At 51.9% G+C, this 14,173-nt stretch overlaps 2 protein-coding genes and 1 long non-coding RNA gene across 3 annotated transcripts; all 3 read left to right on the forward strand.

The window, feature by feature from the left end:
- The first annotated feature begins 1,665 nt into the window (after window positions 1-1,665).
- LOC146762031 (uncharacterized) lies at window positions 1,666-2,322 on the forward strand. The gene is made up of 3 exons (XR_014943721.1): window positions 1,666-1,828; window positions 1,924-2,025; window positions 2,203-2,322. It is a non-coding gene; the product is annotated as an uncharacterized LOC146762031 (long non-coding RNA).
- A 262-nt stretch (window positions 2,323-2,584) lies between these two features.
- LOC146762032 (uncharacterized) lies at window positions 2,585-8,878 on the forward strand. Its single transcript, XM_085539245.1, has 4 exons — window positions 2,585-3,213; window positions 3,340-3,458; window positions 3,591-4,304; window positions 8,751-8,878. Exons 1-4 carry the CDS (start codon window positions 2,585-2,587, stop codon window positions 8,876-8,878), a joined length of 1,590 nt encoding a protein of 529 aa, XP_085395371.1.
- A 295-nt stretch (window positions 8,879-9,173) lies between these two features.
- LOC146762033 (uncharacterized) lies at window positions 9,174-11,795 on the forward strand. The gene is made up of 8 exons (XM_085539246.1): window positions 9,174-9,284; window positions 9,380-9,481; window positions 9,659-9,783; window positions 9,965-10,127; window positions 10,229-10,335; window positions 10,556-10,669; window positions 10,715-10,970; window positions 11,013-11,795. The coding sequence occupies exons 1-8, from the start codon at window positions 9,198-9,200 to the stop codon at window positions 11,793-11,795; spliced, it is 1,737 nt and encodes a 578-aa protein (XP_085395372.1). The 5' UTR covers window positions 9,174-9,197.
- The last annotated feature ends 2,378 nt before the right edge of the window (window positions 11,796-14,173 follow it).

The raw sequence follows: 14,173 nt of genomic DNA on the forward strand, positions 1-14,173 counted from the left end.
CATCCTTTAACAACATACAGTGATGTTACCTGTGCAGCACCAATAGAGGCAAGGTCTACGTTTGCTTGTATTGCACAGATTTCCATGGAACACGGTTGACCAGATCTTTCAGCATCCCAAAAACGAGTCATTGCACAAAGGCACTGTTCCACTGGACAACAGTAAAGGGTATAACTGAGTCCAGCAGCTTCTTTACACAGCACAATTCTCGGCCAAATCCGTCGCACCTATGTAATGCATATTTATGCAATACTTACACACAGAAATTACGAAACAGAAATATAAAGCTGGTAACACAGACCTTAGCACTTTCAAAGCTTCAGCCCTAACTTTGACAGGTGCTCTCCACTACTGAAATTCGGCAGTCCTGGCAAGGCTTTGGGGAAGAATAAAAATCCTAAAGGAAGGAAGCTCTTCCAACTCTGTCACTGGAAAATCATCACATTTCAAATAAAATAAAACCACGAGGAGCTCTAGTCATTAAATGGAACCAAGTAAAAACGCATTATTTATAAAATATTCTTTTCCTTGGGTGAAACAGGTGGTGAAAAGGGATGGAAGAAGAGAGTGTGCAAAGCATCTGAATGGGCTGGGTCTTTTTGCCACTGTCTATTTTTACAAAAAGTCTAAGAATATTAGACTAAATAGCTGTATCACAGCAATTAATGCTTTCTGAGGTCCTGCATGTGTATTGCAATGAAAGTCAAGCACACAACAAGTAGACTTTGATGCTCTGTGCAACCATAAACCTTTCAAGCATGCATGTCCATCCTTTAAGCCATGCAAGACTTGCCTAATCCATACTGAGTGAAGAAGAATGGTCTTTGACCACATATAAAATACGCATTCTAGGTAGGTTACAGAAGAAATGTCAATATTTTTTTAATATCATTTTTATTAAAACGTCCTGGATGTGTCAGGGGGGTGCGTGAGTCACGCAGTTCCTGTAGCAGCACAAACACACTTGGGCCCATCGGGGCAGAAATCAGGGAGAAGCCCAGCCCTCAGTCCAGGCACAGCTGACAGCGTCCTGCTTGGGTGCTGAGGGCCCTCACCTTCACCCCCCCGGGCAGTGGTGACTCTGTCACAGTGGGTGGCAGGGAGTGGCCACTGTGACCATAGGGCCTGCAAACAGAACAAACGTTGCCAAGCTCAGGCCCTGCTTCAGTGCGACTTGGTGAGGTGAGGAGAAGGCAGGGACGAAGGGGCTGCCTGAGGCTGACAGTGGGAGGAGGGTTCCCACCCCTCAGAGGCCTGAGCTGTAAACTCACCTTCATCCTGCTTCTCCCTTAGAGTTGGCAGAGGAGCTTGCGGAGGAGAACGCCCAGCATTGCCGGAGCAGAAACTCTGCAAGTGCTCACTGTTGATGTGTGCCAGGTGCTCATCGATGCAGGAGGCTCCCAGCTTGTGGGAACATGGTGAGAGACAAGTATCCCAGCTTGCAGCTCCATGCTGCCAGGCAAGGACCTTCTGGGGCTCAGCCTGTGGCTGAGTGGGTAGGCAGGGGTGCGCTGGGACCACTGCCGGCAGGGCCCCTCTGCTCCTTGGCCTTGGGGGACCCGCTTGGCCTGTGGCTGCCTGCTGGGACCGATGGGCTCTCAATGCCCCCTTCCCCTGCACAGCCCTCTGCCCCACCCCTCATCCAGCAGGGCAGGCACAGTGCAGGCCCCTGGGGACAGCCCTCAGGGATAGCTGGCCCTGCACGGTGCTCACTGCTTTTGCTCTCTCCTCTCCAGCATGCATGCTGTGCGGCCAGACAGATGCTGATCCAGACATCTGTGGGCTCAAGCAGCTGGACTTTGGGATATGTGCTCATGCGTTCTGTATGGTGAGTTCCCCCGGGGCTCCCTCCTTTCGCCTTCCTCCAAGCAATGGTTCCTTCCTTTCTGTCCTCACACCATCCTGCTCCTTTCTCTTGAACAGGCATTTTCCAACGGCCTTTTCCAGCAGGCAAGAATAGTCGACAGAACGGCAGAGGTGACCCCAGAAGATGTCCAACGCGTAATCCAGGAAGCAGAGCACAAGGTGAGGACCTGACTGGAGCAGGCTGGTTTGGGCCAGGAGAGGCTCCTCAAGCTCAGCCTGGTCCCAAGGAAGCAATCCCGGCCTGCATCCTGTGTCCTGAGCCCTGCCCAGAGGTGGGGGGGGCCAGCAGCAAAGGCCCTGAGCTTGCAACTGATGACACTGCTCTGCTCCTTCCAGCACTGCTTCATTTGTGGTGAACTGGGGGCCCCCATTACCTGTGCAGAGACGGGCTGTGAACAGAGCTTCCATCTGCCCTGTACCCGGCAGGGTGAATGTGTCACCCAGTACTTTGGAGAGTACAGGTAAGGGCTGCCAGGCCTCAGCTGCAATCCCTGTTATCAGTACCAGCGAGGAAAGTGAGGAACCCACTGTGATACCTTTCAGCAGCCTGCAGAGCCAGGGCCAAGGCCCAGGGCTCCTTCCTTTTCTTCTGCCCTCCTTGCAGCTCTTCTCACCTTGCTTGTCCCTTCCATCTTCCCCTAGTTCATTCTGCCAGAAGCACAGCCCTAAGCAGGCTGCAGAGGTGGCTCCAGAGCAGAATACCAACTGCATTATCTGCATGGAGCCAGTGGAGGACAAGAAGTCCTACCGCACCCTGGTGTGCCCAGCCTGCAAGCACGCCTGGTTTCACCGCGCCTGCATTCAGGTAGGAGCCCTCCCCTCAACCTGCGGGCAAGCAGCAGCGGGCAGTCAGCAGCACCTGAGCCTGCTCCCACTCACACTGACTGTGTTTCTGCTATGCTACAGGGACAGGCCATCCGGGCAGGCGTCAACTGCTTTCAGTGCCCCCTCTGCAGAGATGCGGATGCCTTTCTATCTGACATGCTCGTCATGGGCATCCGAATCCCACTCAGGTTGGTGTTTTTCTGCCGGCTCTCAAGACACAAGGGCACCAGAGCTGCTCCTGCCCAGGGAGTGCTCGGGCAGGCTGGGCCCTTGGCTGTCCATGAACCCTGGCTGCCCTCAGCCTCACAGACAAGCTGGAAATGGGATTGGGGTAGAACAGTGCTGCTCTGGGTCTGCCGTAGTCCAGGGGCAGCGGGAGCTCATCACGTATTCTCCACTCTCTGGCAGTGGGCCGATGTGGGAGGACGGCAATGCATACGCATCGCTGGGATTGAGACACGAGCGCTGCGATGCCAGCGAGTGCCTTTACCCACTAGGCAGGGAGCAGGCAGAGAGAGGGGGGTGAGTTACCTCAGCAGCCCTATGGGGCTACACATGGGATCTCAGCCTCACCACATGCTACAGGAACAAGCACTCCTTGGCTCAGCTCCCTTTGTCCTCACAGACACAACCCGTTTGTTTCTCTAGGCCCTGGGAGCTGCTCCTGTGCAGCTCCTGTGCTGCAGAAGGCACTCACCGGCGCTGCTCGTACCTGAGCAACAACGCAGACGCTTGGGAGTGCAAAGCCTGTGCTGGTGTGGGCACCGGTAAGAAGCAAATAGCCAGGCAGGGGCCAGGCAAGGCCTGGCAGTGGGTGCATGGGGCAGCCTGGCCAAAGTCTCTCTGACCACACCAGGGCTAGAGGCCCATCTTGCTGACCTTCCTGCCTCCACTTACAGCCTCCAGTGTCAACTCAGAGGTCAACAGCCCCAGCATTGACAGCCAGCATGGACTACTGCCATCCCACAGCTCCACAAGTCCTGAGAGCAGCATCTCCAACACTGCCAGCCAGGCAGAAACAGGACCTGTTCACAGTTCCCAGGTGCCTGAGAGTGGCAGCCAGTCCAGCCTGCCTGGGACATCCCAAATGGATGAAGACATCTGTAATCATCCCCGAGGTTTCCATGGGAGCAGCCATGCTGACAGATGCCCCCTAACATCATCCAGTCAGAGGGCATCACGGTCCTCAAGGGCATCCCTGGCAGTTGGCAGCCTCAGGTCCAGACTGGGAGAGCGGACTCGGACACGAAGCCGCTCCCCAATAAATTCTCGGGCCCTGGATTCCCCCATCCATCCCCAGAGGCTCTCCAGGAGGAGCCAGGCACCAGCTGCAGGGGCTGAGAGTGGCTCCCAATGCTACACCAGATGGGGAGCACTGGGGCCATCAGTGGATTCCCCAGCAGCTGATTGCAGAGGCCAGACCAGGCAGCGGACCCAGACACGAAGCCGCTCCCCTGTGGAACATCGTCCTGCAGAATCTCGGGGCCCGCTCCAAAGACAACTCAGGAGCCAGTCCAGGCGACGAGGGCAAAGCCGCACCAGGGGTCGTCAGGCTGAGAATCCTCACAGCCGGCCCCAAAGATGCCGCAGAAGCAGGCGAACGCGAGCCCCACGTGCTAGCTCTGGTCCTCAGAGGCCAGCACAATAAAAATTGAAGATCGCATAGACATTTCTCAGTGTGGTTCTTATCCGCTTTTCCGAAGGTGGGATGCCTCCCAGGCACCTATCCTCCTATACCTTCCTTCCTGTGCCTGGGTCTAGGCAGTGCTGGGTTCCAGCCCCAACTCCACTGGGGCTCAATATCTCCAGTGCCCATAAGCCAAGGCTGTGCTAGAAGGGGCAGTCCTGTTCTGGTGGTGCTTCTGGTCTTGGGGTTGTCACTGCATTCATGGCATGCAAGTTGCCTCCCACACCACCCCACCAGCCAGCTGTGGGCTGGGCCAGTGCCTGCCTGGACTCTAGTCCTGCAGAGGCCTTGCTGCAGTGGCAGAAGCTGAGTGGTGATTCTGCTTTGGGGATGCTACAGCGTGTCGTGCGCCTGAACCACTAAGTTCTGTACCAAAGTCATTTTTTATGCTTCCCGTATGAGTCCTGTAGGCCCCTTTCAGCTACTAGAAGTTCGCTATGAGGTCTATCCCGGCGCCTTCTCCAAGCAGGAGAGCCAATTTTTTTCTCAGCCTGTTGTCAGAGGGGAGCTGTTGCAGCCTCTGATGATCTTTGTGACCTTCTTCCAATGTACTTGTTACGGATGCCCCAGAACTGGGTGCGGTACACCCACAAGAGCAGAGTAAAGAAGCAGAATCCTCTATCACTCTGTTGTTTCTTTATGAACAGCACAGTTGCTGCCACTGCTTGTACACACGATGACCACCTATCACCTACTTGATGCAGCTGTCTGCAGAAATATCCCACGGGCCTGAAATATCTCCAGGACCAAGTGTGTTCTTTTAGCACGTCCAGAACAGTGTGACACCTTTTGCGCACATGTCATTCAAAACACTTTTCCAGATTTGAAACGTTAGAGCTGCTTTCAATTGAATAAAGGCAGTTTGCCATTTTGGGTTCTATTCCAAGAATTCTCCTTCTCCTTTATCAGCTTAAGCTCACAAAGGTTTCACGTTCAGTCCATAATTTGGTATTCATCATCTACAACATCCTGCCACACCTATCATAAGAAAGCACGCCATTCCTGTTTTGACTTTGGCTCTGTTGGTTGACACATTGCCTCCTTTCTCTCAGTCCCCAGGCTTTGGTATCCTTGAGTGATGATAAAACATACATGCATCACAGGCTGTGATTTCTTCTTTGGTGAAGAAGAATTGTTTTGGGCTGCATATAATACATGTAATGTATCCAATGTACTCAACCAACAGATTCTTTATGTTTTCATTGTAATACCTCCGAAAGAGAGAGAAACAAAACATATAAAAATAGTGGGAGACAATAACCTGTTTGTTGTGAAACTAATGCATCAGTCTGGTTTGATGGAAGTGGTTACTTGTGGCCTTTTATGATGGAGTGACGGCATTGGTTGACAAAGGGAAGGTGACCGATGTCATTTACCTGGACTTGAGCAAGGCCTTTGACATGGTCCCCCACCGCATCCTCATCTCCAAATTGGAGGGATGTGGATTTGATGGGAGGACCACTCGATGGATAAGAAATTGGTTGAAAGGCCGCCGACAGAGGGTGGTGATCAATGGCTCTGTGTCCAGGTGGAGGCTGGTATCAAGCTGCGTCCCCCAGGGATCTGTCTTGGGACTGGTGCTCTTTAACATCTTTATCAATGACATTGATGAAGGAATGGAGTGCACCCTCAGAAAGTTTGCTGATGACACCAAGCTGCGTGGTGTGGTCGACATGGAGGAAGGAAGGGATGTCATTCAGAGGGACCTTGACAGGCTTGAAAGTTTGGTGGCCCTGCCAGGCAGGGGGGTTGGAGCTTCATGATCCTTGTGGTCCCTTCCAACCCGGGTCATTCTGTGATTCTGTTACAGTTCTTAGGCAGGTCTCAAGGAGTTGTTCGTCAGAGATCTTTGATGGTATTTTACTCCCTCTGTGCCTCATTCTTGAAAATAGTTCCAAATGTACGTAGGTCCAAAAAGCGATGACACATACATGGCCCAACTGGGAAGCCAGAGATTGTTTTTCTAGTGGGATGGGGCTTATAGGAACCTGGTAAGGAGACACAATCAGTTTTTTTGATTTGAATATCTGATGGCAACTCCCTAAATTCCATTTGAGAATGCGTTTAAGTCAACTGACAATGGAGACACTAATACTCCAAAAACATGTTATTTTTTAGGCACTTTTGAAACCCATCCCCAAATTCCTTAATTAAAATGGAATGCATAGGTGCATATGTTTTGCTCTTCACAGGACTGTGTTTATCCAATGTATCAGAATTCATAAAATGAGTTGCCATGATTTGAGTTAGCACTATGCTGCTCCATCCTCGTGCCCTGGTTGCAGCCCAGCCAGTACTGATGTTTGGTCACAGGTGAACAGTTAGTGCTCTGAATGAAAGCTCTCCCAAGATTTTCCATCCACCTGGCCTGTGTTTCTATAGCACCTTCTAATATTGTTCAAAATATCTGTTCTTTTTTTCTTCACTGTCAAAGTGAACACTACCAACTAATAGCTGCCGTAGACAATGGGAGTCCTCAGCAGTGCTACTGGACATTTAGATTTATGTTTAATTCATGGATTCTTAACAGAGGCTACATCATGACAACACTTCAGGTCTAACACCCATGACTAAGTATCATAATGTAAAGCACCACAGCGTGTGGATTTTTAAGCGCATCAAATAACTTACCCTAGCCAGTTCTCTGCTACCACTTTGCTGACAAGAACTTACGGAACATTCAAAACACTACTAGATATCATTCCATTCAAAAGTAACAACCGTGAAAATGTCTTAAAATTAATTAAAAGGAAAAAAAAAAATAACAAAGGGACTAGACCTAATGTATTAGGAGCTGTATTTCAGGGAAAATAAATAAATAAATAAATAAATAAATAAATAAACAAACAAAAAATTTAAAAGGATTAAATATTGTAAGAATGCTGCATCCTCTTTTCTTCCTGTGGAAACTAACTGTAATAATGGCAGAAATAATCATATAGACCCAAGGTGAAGGGGTGATTCAGAAAGATCAAAAACAGCAAATTCCAGTTATGTAAGCACATCTTTCTAAAAATGATCAAAATAGGCAATTCCCAGCAATCTTAACTTACTGGGGAGAAAATGATACTATGGTCTTTCATCCTTTAACAACATACAGTGATGTTACCTGTGCAGCACCAATAGAGGCAAGGTCTACGTTTGCTTGTATTGCACAGATTTCCATGGAACACGGTTGACCAGATCTTTCAGCATCCCAAAAACGAGTCATTGCACAAAGGCATTGTTCCACTGGACAACAGTAAAGGGAATAACTGAGTCCAGCAGCTGCTTTACACAGCACAATTCTCGGCCAAATCCGTCGCATCTATGTAATGCATATTTATGCAATACTTACACACAGAAATTATGAAACAGAAATATAAAGCTGGTAACACAGACCTTTGCACTTTCAAAGCTTCAGCCCTAACTTTGACAGGTGCTCTCCACTACTGAAATTCGGCAGTCCTGGCAAGGCTTTGGGGAAGAATAAAAATCCTAAAGGAAGGAAGCTCTTCAACTCTGTCACTGAAAAATCAACACGTTTCAAATAAAATAAAACCACGAGGAGCTCTAGTCATTAAATGGAACAAGTAAAAACGCATTATTTATAAAATATTCTGTTCCTTGGGTGAAACAGGTGGTGAAAAGGGATGGAAGAAGAGAGTGTGCAAAGCATCTGAATGGGCTGGGTCTTTTTGCCACTGTCTATTTTTACAAAAAGTCTAAGAAGAATATTAGACTAAATAGCTGTATCACAGCAATTAATGCTTTCTGAGGTCCTGCATGTGTATTGCAATGAAAATCAAGCACACAACAAGTAGACTTTGCTGCTCTGTGCAGCCATAATCCTTTCAAGCATGCATGTCCATCCTTTAAGCCATGCAAGACTTGCCTAATCCATACTGAGTGAAGAAGAATGGTCTTTGACCACATATAAAATACGCATTCTAGGTAGGTTTCAGAAGAAATGTCAATATTTTTTAAATATCTTTTTTATTAAAACGTCCTGGATGTGTAAGGGGGTGCGTGAGTCACGCAGTTCCTGTAGCAGCACAAACACACTTGGGCCCATCGGGCAGAAATCAGGGAGAAGCCCAGCCCTCAGTCCAGGCACAGCTGACAGCGTCCTGCTTGGGTGCTGAGGGCCCTCACCTTCACCCCCCCGGGCAGTGGTGACTCTGTCACAGTGGGTGGCAGGGAGTGGCCACTGTGACCATAGGGCCTGCAAACAGAACAAACGTTGCCAAGCTCAGGCCCTGCTTCAGTGCGACTTGGTGAGGTGAGGAGAAGGCAGGGACGAAGGGGCTGCCTGAGGCTGACAGTGGGAGGAGGGTTCCCACCCCTCAGAGGCCTGAGCTGTAAACTCACCTTCATCCTGCTTCTCCCTTAGAGTTGGCAGAGGAGCTTGCGGAGGAGAAGCCCAGCATTGCCGGAGCAGAAACTCTGCAAGTGCTCACTGTTAATGTGCGCCATGTGCTCAACGATGCAGGAGGCTCCCAGCTTGTGGGAACATGGTGAGAGACAAGTATCCCAGCTTGCAGCTCCATGCTGCCAGGCACGGACCTTCTGGGGCTCAGCCTGTGGCTGAGTGGGTAGGCAGGGGTGCGCTGGGACCACTGCCGGCAGGGCCCCTCTGCTCCTTGGCCTTGGGGGACCCGCTTGGCCTGTGGCTGCCTGCTGGGACCGATGGGCTCTCAATGCCCCCTTCCCCTGCACAGCCCTCTGTCCTACCCCTCATCCAGCAGGGCAGGCACAGTGCAGGCCCCTGGGGACAGCCCTCAGGGATAGCTGGCCCTGCACGGTGCTCACTGCTTTTGCTCTCTCCTCTCCAGCATGCATGCTGTGCGGCCAGACAGATGCTGATCCAGACATCTGTGGGCTCAAGCAGCTGGACTTTGGGATATGTGCTCATGCGTTCTGTATGGTGAGTTCCCCCGGGGCTCCCTCCTTTCGCCTTCCTCCAAGCAATGGTTCCTTCCTTTCTGTCCTCACACCATCCTGCTCCTTTTTCTTGAACAGGCATTTTCCAACGGCCTTTTCCAGCAGGCAAGAATAGTCGACAGAACGGCAGAGGTGACCCCAGAAGATGTCCAACGCGTAATCCAGGAAGCAGAGCACAAGGTGAGGACCTGACTGGAGCAGGCTGGTTTGGGCCAGGAGAGGCTCCTCAAGCTCAGCCTGGTCCCAAGGAAGCAATCCCGGCCTGCATCCTGTGTCCTGAGCCCTGCCCAGAGGTGGGGGGGGGCAGCAGCAAAGGCCCTGAGCTTGCAACTGATGACACTGCTCTGCTCCTTCCAGCACTGCTTCATTTGTGGTGAACTGGGGGCCCCCATTACCTGTGCAGAGACGGGCTGTGAACAGAGCTTCCATCTGCCCTGTACCCGGCAGGGTGAATGTGTCACCCAGTACTTTGGAGAGTACAGGTAAGGGCTGCCAGGCCTCAGCTGCAATCCCTGTTATCAGTACCAGCGAGGAAAGCGAGGAACCCACTGTGATACCTTTCAGCAGCGTGCAGAGCCAGGGCCAAGGCCCAGGGCTCCTTCCTTTCCTTCTGCCCTCCTTGCAGCTCTTCTCACCTTGCTTGTCCCTTCCATCTTCCCCTAGTTCATTCTGCCAGAAGCACAGCCCTAAGCAGGCTGCAGAGGTGGCTCCAGAGCAGAATACCAACTGCATTATCTGCATGGAGCCAGTGGAGGACAAGAAGTCCTACCGCACCCTGGTGTGCCCAGCCTGCAAGCACGCCTGGTTTCACCGCGCCTGCATTCAGGTAGGAGCCCTCCCCTCAACCTGCGGGCAAGCAGCAGCGGGCAGTCAGCAGCACCTGAGCCTGCTCCCACTCACACTGACTGTGTTTCTGCTATGCTACAGGGACAGGCCATCCGTGCAGGCGTCAACTGCTTTCAGTGCCCCCTCTGCAGAGATGCGGATGCCTTTCTATCTGACATGCTCGTCATGGGCATCCGAATCCCACTCAGGTTGGTGTTTTTCTGCCGGCTCTCAAGACACGAGGGCACCAGAGCCGCTCCTGCCCAGGGAGTGCTCGGGCAGGCTGGGCCCTTGGCTGTCCATGAACCCTGGCTGCCCTCAGCCTCACAGACAAGCTGGAAATGGGATTGGGGTAGAACAGTGCTGCTCTGGGTCTGCCGTAGTCCAGGGGCAGAGGGAGCTCATCACGTATTCTCCACTCTCTGGCAGTGGGCCGATGTGGGAGGACGGCAATGCATACGCATCGCTGGGATTGAGACACGAGCGCTGCGATGCCAGCGAGTGCCTTTACCCACTAGGCAGGGAGCAGGCAGAGAGAGAGGGGTGAGTTACCTCAGCAGCCCTATGGGGCTACACATGGGATCTCAGCCTCACCACAGGCTACAGGAACAAGCACTCCTTGGCTCAGCTCCCTTTGTCCTCACAGACACAACCCGTTTGTTTCTCTAGGCCCTGGGAGCTGCTCCTGTGCAGCTCTTGTGCTGCAGAAGGCACTCACCGGCGCTGCTCGTACCTGAGCAACAACGCAGACGCTTGGGAGTGCAAAGCCTGTGCTGGTGTGGGCACCGGTAAGAAGCAAATAGCCAGGCAGGGGCCAGGCAAGGCCTGGCAGTGGGTGCATGGGGCAGCCTGACCAAAGTCTCTCTGACCACACCAGGGCTAGAGGCTCATCCTGCTGACCTTCCTGCCTCCACTTACAGCCTCCAGTGTCAACTCAGAGGTCAACAGCCCCAGCATTGACAGCCAGCGTGGACTACTGCCATCCCACAGCTCCACAAGTCCTGAGAGCAGCATCTCCAACACTGCCAGCCAGGCAGAAACAGGACCTGTTCACAGTTCCCAGGTGCCTGAGAGTGGCAGCCAGTCCAGCCTGCCTGGGACATCCCAAATGGATGAAGACATCTGTAATCATCCCCGAGGTTTCCATGGGAGCAGCCATGCTGACAGATGCCCCCTAACATCATCCAGTCAGAGGGCATCACGGTCCTCAAGGGCATCCCTGGCAGTTGGCAGCCTCAGGTCCAGACTGGGAGAGCGGACTCGGACACGAAGCCGCTCCCCAATAAACTCTCGGGCCCTGGATTCCCCCATCCATCCCCAGAGGCTCTCCAGGAGGAGCCAGGCACCAGCTGCAGGGGCTGAGAGTGGCTCCCAATGCTACACCAGACGGGGAGCACTGGGGCCATCAGTGGATTCCCCAGCAGCTGATTGCAGAGGCCAGACCAGGCAGCGGACCCAGACACGAAGCCGCTCCCCTGTGGAACATCGGCCTGCAGAATCTCGGGGCCAGCTCCAAAGACAACTCAGGAGCCAGTCCAGGCGACGAGGGCAAAGCCGCACCAGGGGTCGTCAGGCTGAGAATCCTCACAGCCGGCCCCAAAGATGCCGCAGAAGCAGGCGAACGCGAGCCCCACGTGTTAGCTCTGGTCCTCAGAGGCCAGCACAATAAAAATTGAAGATTGCATAGACATTTCTCAGTGTGATTCTTATCCGCTTTTCCGAAGGTGGGATGCCTCCCGGGCACCTATCCTCCTATACCTTCCTTCCTGTGCCTGGGTCTAGGCAGTGCTGGGTTCCAGCCCCAACTCCACTGGGGCTCAATATCTCCAGTGCCCATAAGCCAAGGCTGTGCTAGAAGGGGCAGTCCTGTTCTGGTGGTGCTTCTGGTCTTGGGGTTGTCACTGCATTCATGGCATGTAAGTTGCCTCCCACACCACCCCACCAGCCAGCTGTGGGCTGGGCCAGTGCCTGCCTGGACTCTAGTCCTGCAGAGGCCTTGCTGCAGTGGCAGAAGCTGAGTGGTGGTTCTGCTTTGGGGATGTTACAGCGTGTCGTGCGCCTGAACCACTAAGTTCTGTACCAAAGTCATTTTTTATGCTTCCCGTATGAGTCCTGTAGGCCCCTTTCAGCTACTAGAAGTTCGCTATGAGGTCTATCCCGGCACCTTCTCCAGGCAGAGGAGACAATTTTTTTCTCAGCCTGTCGTCAGAGGGGAGCTGTTGCAGCCTCTGATGATCTTTGTGGCCTTCTTCCAATGTCCTTGTGATGGTTGCCCCAGAACTGGGTGTGGTACACCCACAAGAGCAGAGTAGAGGAGCAGAATCCTCTATCACTCTGTTGTTTCTATATGAACAGCACAGTTGCTGCCACTGCTTGTACACACGATGACAACCTATCACCTACTTGATGCAGCTGTCTGCAGTAATATCCCACGGGCCTGAAATATCTCCAGGACCTAGTGTGTTCTTTTAGCACGTCCAGAACAGTGTGACACCTTTTGCGCACATGTCATTCAAAACACTTTTCCAGATTTGAAACGTTAGAGCTGCTTTCAATTGAATAAAGGCAGTTTGCCATTTTGGGTTCCATTCCAAGAATTCTCCTTCTCCTTTATCAGCTTAAGCTCACAAAGGTTTCACATTCAGTCCATAATTTGGTATTCATCATCTACAAATCCTGCCACACCTATCATAAGAAAGCACGCCATTCCTGTTTTGACTTTGGCTCTGTTGGTTGACACATTGCCTCCTTTCTCTCAGTCCCCAGGCTTTGGTATCCTTGAGTGATGATAAAACATACATGCATCACAGGCTGTGATTTCTTCTTTGGTGAAGAAGAATTGTTTTGGGCTGCATATAATACATGTAATGTATCCAATGTACTCAACCAACAGATTCTTTATGTTTTCATTGTAATACCTCCGAAAGAGAGAGAAACAAAACATATAAAAATAGTGGGAGACAATAACCTGTTTGTTGTGAAACTAATGCATCAGTCTGGTTTGATGGAAGTGGTTACTTGTGGCCTTTTATGATGGAGTGACGGCATTGGTTGACAAAGGGAAGGTGACCGATGTCATTTACCTGGACTTGAGCAAGGCCTTTGACATGGTCCCCCACCGCATCCTCATCTCCAAATTGGAGGGATGTGGATTTGATGGGAGGACCACTCGATGGATAAGAAATTGGTCTAAAGGCCGCCGACAGAGGGTGGTGATCAATGGCTCTATGTCCAGGTGGAGGCTGGTAACAAGCGGCGTCCCCCAGGGATCTGTCTTGGGACTGGTGCTCTTTAACATGTTTATCAATGACATTGATGATGGAATGGAGTGCACCCTCAGAAAGTTTGCTGATGACACCAAGCTGAGTGGTGTGGTCGACATGGAGGAAGGAAGGGATGCCATTCAGAGGGACCTTGACAGGCTTGAAAGGTGGGCCCAGGTGAACCTAATGAGGTTCAACATGGCAAAGTGCAAGGTATTCCACTTGGGCTGGAAGAACCCCAGCTACCTGTACAGACTGGGAGGAGCAGTCCTTGAGAGCAGCTCAGCAGAGAAGGACCTGGGGGTCCTGATAGATGAGAGACTTAACATGAGCCAGCAGTGCGCTCTGGCAGTTCGGAAAGCAAATGGGATCCTGGGCTCCATCAGTAGAGGGATGGCCAGCAGGGATAGGGAGGTGATTGTCCCTCTACTCTGCTCTTGTTGTCTGGAGTACTGTGTCCAGATATGGAGCCCTCAGTACAAGAAAGATATAGAGCTGTTGGAGAAGGTCCAGAGGAGGGCCATGAGGATGGTCAGGGGTCTGGAGCACCTGCCCTATGAAGACAGGCTGAGGGAGCTGGGCTTGTTCAGCCTGGAGAAAAGAAGGCTGCGGGGTGACCTCATTGCAGCCTTTCAGTACCTGAAAGGTACCTAAAAACAGGAGGGGAGTAAACTCCTAGAAAGGGCCGATAATAGTAGGACAAGGGGAAATGGATTTAAGTTGAAAGAGGGAAGATTTAGGTTGGATGTTAGGGGGAAGTTCTTTACTAGGAGAGTGTTGAGGT

The sequence above is a fragment of the Coturnix japonica genome, chromosome 2, assembly GCF_054131305.1.
Source record: "Coturnix japonica strain WE chromosome 2, WE-NBRP24, whole genome shotgun sequence".
In the NCBI taxonomy this organism is placed as follows: Eukaryota; Metazoa; Chordata; class Aves; order Galliformes; family Phasianidae; genus Coturnix; species Coturnix japonica.

Bases quoted from the DNA above. Each gene is read 5' to 3' on its own strand.
- LOC146762032 (XM_085539245.1), top strand. From the start codon at position 2,585: ATGGAGCCAGTGGAGGACAAGAAGTCCTACCGCACCCTGGTGTGCCCA. The intron at 3,459-3,590 runs GTAAGAAGCAAA...CTCCACTTACAG, and splicing joins CTGTGCTGGTGTGGGCACCG to CCTCCAGTGTCAACTCAGAG. The intron at 4,305-8,750 runs GTGCTAGCTCTG...CTTCTCCCTTAG, and splicing joins CAGGCGAACGCGAGCCCCAC to AGTTGGCAGAGGAGCTTGCG.
- LOC146762033 (XM_085539246.1), top strand. From the start codon at position 9,198: ATGCTGTGCGGCCAGACAGATGCTGATCCAGACATCTGTGGGCTCAAG. The intron at 9,285-9,379 runs GTGAGTTCCCCC...TTTCTTGAACAG, and splicing joins GTGCTCATGCGTTCTGTATG to GCATTTTCCAACGGCCTTTT. The intron at 10,971-11,012 runs GCAGCCTGACCA...CAGGGCTAGAGG, and splicing joins CCTGGCAGTGGGTGCATGGG to CTCATCCTGCTGACCTTCCT.